Below are 10307 nucleotides of genomic sequence, written 5' to 3' on the forward strand. Positions count from 1 at the left end.
TGCATCAGTGTAGTAGAGCCAATACTTGTGCCAGAAAAAAGCCAGTCTAAATTCTGTCAAATGTTTATATCTACAGCACTGACAGTGCTTATTGAAATTTGGGGTTACCAGTGCTTTTTGATGCTAGGCTCCTTGTTCTTTGAGGAAGCATCCTATTAAATACAAGCATAAAAAACAGCACTCACCTCTCCCCAGACATCAGTACTAAGATAGCAAATTATTATTATTATTTTACTTATCTTTTTCAGGACTGTGGCTCAAATATTTTGTAGAATCATAGCATCATTTAGTTTAAAAAAGACCTTCAGGGTCATTAAGTCCAGCCGTCAACCTGATCTACCAATTCCCATCACTGAAGTGTTTTTGCGTTATTGTCATGTCCACATGTCTCTTAAACACTAGGGATGGGGCCTCACAACTTCCTTGAGCAGCTTGTTCTAGTGCTTGACCATGCCCTCTGTGAAGAAATTCTTCTAAATGTTCAATCAAAACCTCCCCTGCTGCAACGTGTGGCTGTTTCCTCGCATCCTGTCATTTGTTACCAGGGGAAAGAGACCAGCAGCCTCTTCAGCCGCTTCACTGCAGCCTCCTTTCAGATAGTCACAGAGGATGATGAGGTCTCCCTCCCACTCCTTTTCTCCAGACTATATATATATGTATATTTAAATAATCTCAATTAAAACAAAATGACAGCATTTTGACATAGCTACCAAATCTTTGTCCTTAAGTTAAGATGTGACTGTTCTCCCTGCTAGCTGAGTTTCATTTGAGTTTAATGAGTAAAGAAGGAAAAGATACAGTGCCATCAGGAGATGCTCAGTGAAAATAGCCCCAGTGCACTTGTCATTTGTATCATTAGATTGGAAGGCCCAACAGCTCTTGCCATATCTTATTCTTTTCTTTGAGTGGGTATTTGGCATTTGAGGTAATCTGAAGTAGGCTGATCAAATAATTGTTTTATGTCCTGTTAAATGATACTATCTCATATTTCTCTGTTCTATGTATACAAAATATACTTATTTCTAAAATCAGAGGGCAAGAAAACAAACGTAGACACATAGCAAATGAGCTAGTTTGATTAAAAGAATATTTCAGATATAGTCTACTTCATTCGAAACTTTGAGACAATGGGACACGCGTTAAGAGTTCAACATACACACTCTTCCACTTCTGTCATTTGCAATTCTGGTCTCAATACTTCATCTCTGTGGTAGCTATGAATACAAATAATAAAGTTGCAACAGTGTTATGCTGAGTATGGTGTTCTTGTTTTTGTTTCATGCAGCTATGTGTGACAATCACAGCTACCACAAAAGACCGTGGCGTCTTATTTTTTTGTATAAGTAAATGAATAAAAGCTGAGGAAGCAATATGTCAATCCTACTAGTGAAAGTTCCTCCCCTCTTGAATTCGAGAGCTTCATACAAAATGTGCATTTATTTCCCTTGCTGGTAACAGATGGCCTATTAGCTACTGAAAGCAGTGCAGCAAAAACTTGCAGGCACTGAAGTAAGTGCTTTTTTGAGTAAAATTGGTGATTCTCTTTCTCTTTAGACAGTGATGGCTCATGCCTGTCATCTTTCTGAAGAAGAGCTGGGACTTTTTAATCTTCGTGGAGCTGCAGTTGCACATTGCCCCAGTTCTAACTTTTCGTAAGTTAATAAAAGAAGATAATGGGACATTGGGATAGAGCTGTTTTTCACATAGTACCCTCAATCAACAGTAAGAAGTTTACTCTGGACTGACTTGTGATCTTTGAGTATAACCACATACATATGAATATTTCTTGTTTAAAACTTTTTATTAATGGCAGATTCAGGCCAGCTCTCCTCTCTCTAAAAAATATTTACATATTTTTGCAAAATGGGAAGGGGCTGCATAGTCTTAGTTATTTTAACAGAAATTAGATAGTATATGACTGAATAGTATATGACTGGGGAATGGTACTAATTGTTAAAATGTCATTTTGCTTTTAATATAATCATTATTATCTTGTTTGCCATGATTTACTGGCACTTGTGAAATGACCTCCCATCTTCTTGGAGTATATTTTACACCATATTTGGACTTTCCACACAGATGTGCTGTGAGCTCGTTTTCAGCAGATAACACTAAAACTATTTTATTAGGAAACTAAAACTTTCTGTTAGGAAAATTTGCTTTTACTTTTAGTGTCATCCAGATTTATGAATGTAAATGCTCTATCCCCATATAGAAGACTTGATCTGTAATGTGTGCTCTGAGAACCCTTTTCATGAAATTGACCTAAATCTTACCCCTTCCTAAATTGCAGAAACCAACTTTCCACTGTATGTATCTCACAGAAAACATTTCTTGTTCCAACCTAGGTTGCACAGTGGCATCTTAAATGTAAAAAATGTTTTGAAGCACAATGTGAAGGTTGGCCTTGGCACAGGTTGGTAGTTTGCTTTAAGAAGGATCTCTTGTAGAAATCATTGTAAAACACAAAAACAGAATCACAGAATGGCCCAGGTTAGAAGGGACCTCAAAGATCATGAATCTCCAACTCCTGCCACATGCAGGGCCACTAACCTCCACATTTAATACCAGACCAGGCTGCCCAGGGCCACATCCAATCTGGACTTGGACACTTCCAGGGACATCAACAACCTTTCTGGGCAGTCTGTTGCAGCACCTCACCACTCTCTCTGTAATGAACTTCCCCCTGACATCCAACCTAGACTTCCCTCCCTCAACTTAAAACCATTTTCCCTTGTCCTGCTAAAACACACAAAAACATAAAAACATACCCTCATATTTATATTGAAAAGCCAAACCTCCAACTTGTAAACCTACTTTTTTATCACTATCTGGAGGTGGTTAAAAAAAAAAAAAGAGAGAGAGAAGTTTTGTTCCCTTCACAAGAGTGAGCAATGCCTGAGTAACAGCTTTTCTGATTTTGGTTTCTGTTCTGCAGCGTGCATTATTTACCTGACCTTGTATGTAAGAGCACGTGTTAGGAATCACACAGTTAAAGACAGTGCATAGCATCACACTTTTTGCATGTAACATCTCCTACATTTTGTAACACTTAAGTAAAGCTCACAATTATTTACCAAAGTTATTCCTAGAGCTTGTTTCTAAGTTTCTAATCCTTTCTAGATGTTGCTGGTGGATATTCAGCTTCTATGCTTGATGCTATCAGAAAAACAGTGATAGCATCTAACACCCTTAAAATTAATAAAGTGAGTGAAGCAGGACTAACTCTTAAAGAAGCTTTTCGACTGGCAACTCTAGGAGGAAGCCAAGGTAAGAATAAATTTCTTTATAATATACATAGAAAACCACCCCTGTTTTTGATACGATGTCTCTGTGTATAAAAGATGGCTGAAACTCACAAATTTCCTAATTCCAGAGTGAAGTTCAAAACTATATTTGCCTTGAGATATTCTTCTGTCTCATAACAATACCACAATTGTGATAGTAACGTGTTTCTGTAACTATTGACAGTTTAATAAAAGCATCTTAATGATTTTCAGTGGCAGTATATTTTCTTTGAAAGCCCTTAACTTTGCTCATAACTTTGTCATACCAATTAGAAAGACTGATGAATGGCTTCCACTCCTATTTACTCTCATGCTTTTTTTGTCTGGGTTCTTCAGATTACAAGAAAAATTGTTTTATGTATTGGTTTTGAACTGTTCTATCACCTGCAAGGGTAGAGTATAAATTATTCATACAACCTTCCAGTAGCATGGATAAGTACAATTTGGGGAAACTTAAACGAGATTTTTTTCTTGCCATAATTTGATTACTGAAAGTCTAAATGCTTGTCACCCTCTTGTGTTTATTCAAAAAATTGCATTCTCCTCACAAACTTAAAGAGAATACGTCACTGTAGTGGAAACTACAGAATATTTCACCATTTTGAGGAGTTCAAACATTTTTAATGCATTGTGAAGCTCTTGCATGCACTACTTATAACTGAATTTCCTCTCTCAGACAGGAGCTATCTGAAAACAAGCAAATTCTTTGCAGATATTACCTTTTTGATAACTTGGTTTAACTCCTGAATATTGGAAATGCAGATTGAATATGCAGATGACTTAACATCTTCAGGCTATCCTGAATTATTTCCAAGAAGCCTCAAATGTCTATATTTAGGTATTCTGTACCCCCTTTCACTTTGGGTGAAACTGTAGATTTTCAGTGCTTGTGCACCCAAGAAGCAGAGGCTGCAGTGATGCTGGGATTAACAAAGTTGGATAACAGAACATAAGACAAGCCTGACAGCTGGGCATGGGACCAGCATATCTGGATGCGATATTTCTTTCACCATATTGTTCTTAGTTACTAATTACCCCTAGTCATCCTCTCAACACAACTTGTTTTTATCTACCATTGTAATACGTCTGTACAACCTGCCAAAGATACTTAAGCTGTTTTATAAAGATAAACAATTAGATCTTAGGCTTCTTTAGCAAGTGAATGTTATTATGTATATCATTATTTCTCTTACTTCCTCTCACAGCCTCTTTTAGAACTTTGGTATTTTTGCATAGTTAGTAATTATTATTCCGCTTTTAACAGCTAGTGGTCTATATGTAGGATCTGCAATGACACAAAATCAGAGGAGAATATTCAAAAAACAAAAATTAAAAGAAAGGTTTCAATTGTTTCCCAGATCTCTTTTACAGATACAAGTTCACCAAAATACATGTGATTTTTAAGGAAAACTTGCTTAAAAATATTGCTGACCTACTTATTTACTTACTTCCATGTTTTTCCACATATTCATCTAAATTCTTATATTCTTTTTTTAATCAAAAACACCTGAGGTAAGTTCTCAGATGCTTCCATGTAATAGAAAGAAACTTGCACTGAGGATCTGTGTATAAGCTTGCTTTCCCTTTCAGCTCTAGGACTGGATGATGTGATTGGGAACTTTGAGGTCGGCAAAGAATTTGATGCACTGCTGATCAACACTAAGGCCTCAGACAGCCCTTTCGACTTGTTCTCTGCTGATACTTTCGAGGTAATCTGATCACGATTAATGATCCAGAAAATAACTGTAAATAATGTGGCAAAGGTCTGTGATACAGCCAGTATGAAAGTCTCTTTGTGGCTGTTCCAGTAACAAGAATTGTGCAAACTGCCCTGCTGCTGTCTGTAGCTCAGCCCAAGAGGTGCAGAGGTGTTTTTAGAAGGTTGCTGTCCTCAGTGGCAGGCATAGGTATGTCAGTATGAGAGGAAATGCATGTGGCATGTTAATGCACAGATTATTAGAGCTGTCTGATCATTAGAGCTCACTATTTGCAGTGCCAAAGCACTGCCATCAAGAAAAAGCAGCTTAGTTAACGTTTTGAATTCACACTCAAGAATGGCAATCTGTTCCCAGATAAAGGCTGAAATACCATGGCTTCACTAGGACTGTATAATTAAGGAAGAGCTAAAGATAGCTAATTTGAGTTCAAAGCACAGTTTTTAAGCAACATATGAAAGCCTTTTGTGTTATGCAATGGGGACACTTTCTCAAACAAATTTTTGTACAATTAAAAAAATTCAGTGAACAGCAGAAACTTGAATTTACTGAGGAGGCCAGAACGCTATCACTGTCTCTGTTTACTTAGAAACGTGTGCATAACTGGATGAGGTAATTTTTTTTCTTACCTTGTTTCAGCTACAAGAATTCAGATTAAATTCTGTAATTTGAAATCTTGTTCCTAATTCAAATAGTTCTAGAATGAGTGTTTTTTAATATCAGCCTAAACCTTTTTAGCTAAGTTATCAGTTCCTAGGACTATAAAAATACTTAGAATTTTGCCATATTTTTCAATAAATAAATGCATCGGAGAGCTCTAAAATATTGTTTTATTTATATTTTTGTTCATATTGTCAGACTTGTACAGTGTTTTCTTCTTGACACATATGGCTTCTTTAATGAAAATTATTTATGAGAAAACATGTAGACTAAGTTTAACTTTTAATTTCATTAGCATATTTAGGAAAACTATTGTTATCAGTTGTTTCCAGTTGCAAATAATTTTGATCTGAGACTTTAAATATGGTTTGCTGAATGTTTTTCTCCTGTTTCTCACAGGACTATCTCCAGAAGTTCCTCTATCTAGGTATGTTCAAAATACTCCTGTGTTACTTGCATGTGTCTCTGATCTTCTGACACAATGTGGAGGTTGCTTTACATTCATTTATAACAGCTTAGTAAAAATTAAATAGTATAATTTTTATTCTCTCTGACATGGTAAAGTATGCAATTTGGCATGAGCAGATACACAAGCTTAGCTGCCAGACTTGTAGTCACAGTTATTTTTATCTGTGGCATGAGTTAAATTGTGATTCACAGTAAAGTAGCATTGCTTTTCTTTATGCATTGCCAGTTGAGAACAAATGATCACTTGTTCTTGTAGTATGTGACTGGTACTGCCACCTGATACCTGTGTTAGTTGAGACAATCTGCAACAACTGTCTCTGTATAGATGTGTAATTGCAGATTTTGTGTCTACTAAATTGCAGTAGAAAGGCCTGAACAGTAGACTTTGAATCAAAGGTTACCTCTGGATGAATCTCATAACACAGTGTTATATTACATCCTTGTCTGATCATTAGCAAGATGTTTATGATGTTTATGCTTTAAACTTAAGAACAGATAAAGGCATTTCTTTAACTTGTCTGTGATCTTTGTGCTGACCTTGTCCACTGGCAAAACATAAACAAATACAAAATACACGACAAAACTGCAGCAGCTGGATGCTGTATTTATGTCTTAAAAGAAACAATGGTAGTCCACTAATTTTTAGGTGTTTATGGTGAAATATCGTTAGGGAAATATGCTTTCTCAGTTTTAAGAAATGAATTTAGGTAACTGAAAATTATATATTCCAAAACTTATCCTGGGGATTGCAGCATTTTAATTAATTAAATCAGTGCAGAGATTTATGTGCAAATATCTCTTCTGTTATTTCAGGTGATGACCGGAATATTTCTGAAGTGTACGTGGCTGGGAAGCAAGTGGTTCCTTTTTCAAGTTCAGTATAAATCCATTTCCCTTCTGCAAAATGTTCTGCTGATTACTCTGTATCTGATTTGGAAAACATTTGTTTAAAACAGTGCCTGATCATTTGGAATGACACCTCACTTCTGTTTTAAATCTTGCAAATTTGAAAAATTCTGTTAGGCCTTTCAGGAATTATGTGACCAACATTGTCACAGTTCTAAGAGGAAACAAACTTCTAAATTTGCTTGCAAAGATAACATGTGCATTGACAAAGAATTTGGTAAGTTTTTTACTTAAATAAACGATTGGTGTTTCTTTCAGTAATACCAGAGAAAATATTAAGAAGAGTAAGGAAGTTCTTACTGTTGTATGTTATTTTAGTTGAAAAAAAAAATGGCCAGTAAATCATTTTTGCAAATAATGAATGTCACAGAAGAATGTAATTTCCTTTATATTATCACTAAGTATGGAAAAAAATAGTGGCATTTGGGGGCATTTAATGATGTTTTTCATTTTTGTTTTTGTGGTTAATTTTAAAATACCCATTTATTTTAAAACATAATAAGTATCTATCTATACATAATGAAGAGTTCTAATTATCATTAGGCTCAGATTTGTCGCTAGTAGTCAGATACAATAGAACTGGTGGAAGGAGCAAGTAAAAAATACACAACTGGTCGAAGAGCTGCGAGTGCAGAAAGACTGTACAATTCTGTGACGCTGTAAGCTGAAGTAGCATTTCCTAAATGTTGCTCTAGCATCTGGAAGCAGTCAGTCCAATCTTTCACCACTTCTCTATTCACTTGACTGAATGAAACTTGTAATAACCCAAAAGCAGGTACAGAGATGCCTGAGTGGGCTTCTCTGTGGCAGAAAATGAATGGGTTCTTCAGGATTAGAGGGAGTGCTTTCTCTGGTTCAGCCTCTTGTAGAACCTTACCAAATTCATTTCTTCCAAACTGTTTAGATTGTGGGTGATAACAATTTCCCTTCTCCTTTCTGTAGCAGAAATGGGCAACTTTAAAGCAAAACCCGCCAGAAACAGGCTGTCTCTGGCTGTTACCGCCTTTCACTTGAGGTGTAATTCCTTACTGGAAAAAGCTATTCAGCTTTAATGTGCTCTTTTTCTTTCAACACTGGAACAGTAACTACAGCCCTGTACAATGCTAGGTAAAAAATGTGTCCTTTTAATTTTGGTAGTCTGCGTTCTTAAAAAGTCTATTTTCCTACTTGTTATTACAGCCTTTTTTTTAATGCAAGATTAGTTTGAGAATGGGGATACTTCTTGTTTCTTTATTATGGTTGTTGTTTTTTTTTGTGTTTGTTTTTGTTTGTTTTTGCAGTACAAAGGATAAAAGCTTTAATTTTAGTGTTAGTGGATACAATATTGCACTACCTGCTATACATATTTGTTGAGTATGGCCGGCTTCAAACACCTTTGATTTTGCTGAGCTTTATTTCACACCTTTATCTGGCTTCTAATTATATAAAGGCACAGCCCTTCCCTGTGCTCTTAAAACAAGAGAGGTATCTGCATGAACATCTAAATTTCTGTCTGTATAAGGGAATGTTTGGTCTGATATCCTTAACAACTTGCTCTGACTTGAAGCTTTGTCGGAGCTTACGCGTTGTTCAGATTATGACTACATGAGACAGTATAGTGGAACCATAACTAGATTAGGCACTTAAAGTACCTGGAATCTTTTTCAGTGTTTTGTGTTATTTGTTTTTTTTTTGTTGTTGTTGTTGTTTGGTTGTTTGTTTTATTCTGTCATGGAGTAGCCCTACTGCACAGCATGGTATTTTGGCTTGCATATGCCACCCTAAAGCAGCTGCACTGCTTGCTCATTTAGAGCTAGCTCAGGTAACCTCACACGGCATCACTCTGTGCCATATGTGTGCCGAGTTACACTCTTTGTTTCCATTATGTTCAATCATTGCTAAGGCTTTTGGATTAGAGATTTAAGGATTGAGATTTCATATTCCATCAGGATGTCACAAAAGTTTTGTTTTTCACATGTCCCTATAACCTACATAGTAGCACACTTTCTTTGCAAATACAGGCTGCAGTTCTTTAACTCAGATTCCTGATTCAGGGAACATTTTTCCTCGTGAATTTTGACATGAATTTAATTAATTGACCAAAATTTGCAATCCAAAACCAAAGATCTATGAGAGACATGTTTTAATCCTCCAGTTACTGTCTGAAACTACTCCTAAGGAGTTGCATGGTTTGCAGCTTTGGCTTTCCTGCAGGAATGTATTCTGGGACAGAGAAAGATGATGCAGACTGATGTATGTTCATGCTATAGTACTTTACTTCCAGAGCTATGAATTATATCAACTTTTATTTTAGGGATAGTCTAAGCTGTGCCTGACTTTATTGCTATTTTGTGGTAGTGTTAAGAATGTGATTCAGTGTTTGTTTCAAAGACTTGAAGAGAGGGAGAGGATGAATATTTGCAAACTGGGAGTACAGAAAGAAGCTTTAAAGTCTCACCAAACACTGCTGGTGGCCCAATTACAAAGGGACTCTCTAGAATATCTGCTGGGAATAACTTTTGCATTTGAATATTGGCATGTCTTGAGAGTTTGGCTCTTGCTAAATTCCTGCACGAGGCAGGAATCTGGTAGCCAGACCCCACACTTAAAGAATTGATGTTCCAGAATTGCAGCTCGGGGAGGTGCTCTGCCCACAAGTAGTAGTGCCACGGGCTTTCTGCAGCTCCATACATTGCTGGTGACAAATCTGAATTTGGTTAGAGGGACCAGTGGAAGAACTGATACAGCCATGTAACAAACAAACTGGTAGCATCTAAATAGAATTGAATGTAAAAATTCTGTAATACCAGAAAAAAGTTCCTTTGAGGTAGACCTAGAACTTTCTATGGAAGGTAGCTTAGGAAGGAGTCTGGTTTTAGAAGATACAGAGGATGTAGTAGTCAGACTTCTCTGAAGCAATTTTGGGGAAGTATCCTGCTGTGAAGTATTTATTAGCCCCAAGGATTCTTTGACTATTTGAAGATTGTAGAGATGCTTGGTGCAGTAGGAGAATATTGGTAGGTGGCAGCAGTTACTGTTGAGACTTATAGCTCTGCACCAATGCCTGCATATAGTCTGATTCCTTGTACTCTGCTGCATACATGGTCTGCAGCAGGTCAGATCATTGGTTCAGATTCTTACAGTCTCTGTTAGAGACTGTATTTGGTGTCTGTGACTGCACCTCCAGCGTAGTTTCCACCAAAGAAGAGAAACTTCCTTATATACCAAAACCACACTGGAAGCAGAAGCAATGTTCAATTAATGGTATGTAAACATCATTAGTGTCTCAAAA

The 10307-nt window shown here is 36.6% G+C and overlaps 2 protein-coding genes across 2 annotated transcripts in view; both read left to right on the forward strand.

Annotated features, from left to right (window-relative positions):
• The window catches only part of LOC104915076 (sarcoplasmic reticulum histidine-rich calcium-binding protein-like), a 260268-nt gene that overhangs the window by 41422 nt on the left and 208539 nt on the right, over positions 1-10307 (forward strand). The gene's annotated exons all lie outside the window — the stretch shown is intronic.
• Positions 1534-10307, forward strand: GDA (guanine deaminase). The gene is made up of 6 exons (XM_010725737.3): positions 1534-1652; positions 2349-2416; positions 3124-3270; positions 4878-4996; positions 6062-6089; positions 6944-10307. Exons 1-6 carry the CDS (start codon positions 1561-1563, stop codon positions 7012-7014), a joined length of 525 nt encoding a protein of 174 aa, XP_010724039.1. The 5' UTR covers positions 1534-1560; the 3' UTR covers positions 7015-10307.

This window comes from Meleagris gallopavo, chromosome Z (assembly GCF_000146605.3).
Source record: "Meleagris gallopavo isolate NT-WF06-2002-E0010 breed Aviagen turkey brand Nicholas breeding stock chromosome Z, Turkey_5.1, whole genome shotgun sequence".
Classification (NCBI taxonomy): domain Eukaryota; kingdom Metazoa; phylum Chordata; class Aves; order Galliformes; family Phasianidae; genus Meleagris; species Meleagris gallopavo.

Excerpts from the sequence above, each read along its gene's own strand:
- GDA (XM_010725737.3), top strand. The coding sequence starts at position 1,561 with ATGGCTCATGCCTGTCATCTTTCTGAAGAAGAGCTGGGACTTTTTAAT. Across the intron at positions 2,417-3,123 it reads GAAGGTTGGCCTTGGCACAG|ATGTTGCTGGTGGATATTCA; the intron begins GTTGGTAGTTTG and ends AATCCTTTCTAG. Across the intron at positions 3,271-4,877 it reads AACTCTAGGAGGAAGCCAAG|CTCTAGGACTGGATGATGTG; the intron begins GTAAGAATAAAT and ends TTTCCCTTTCAG.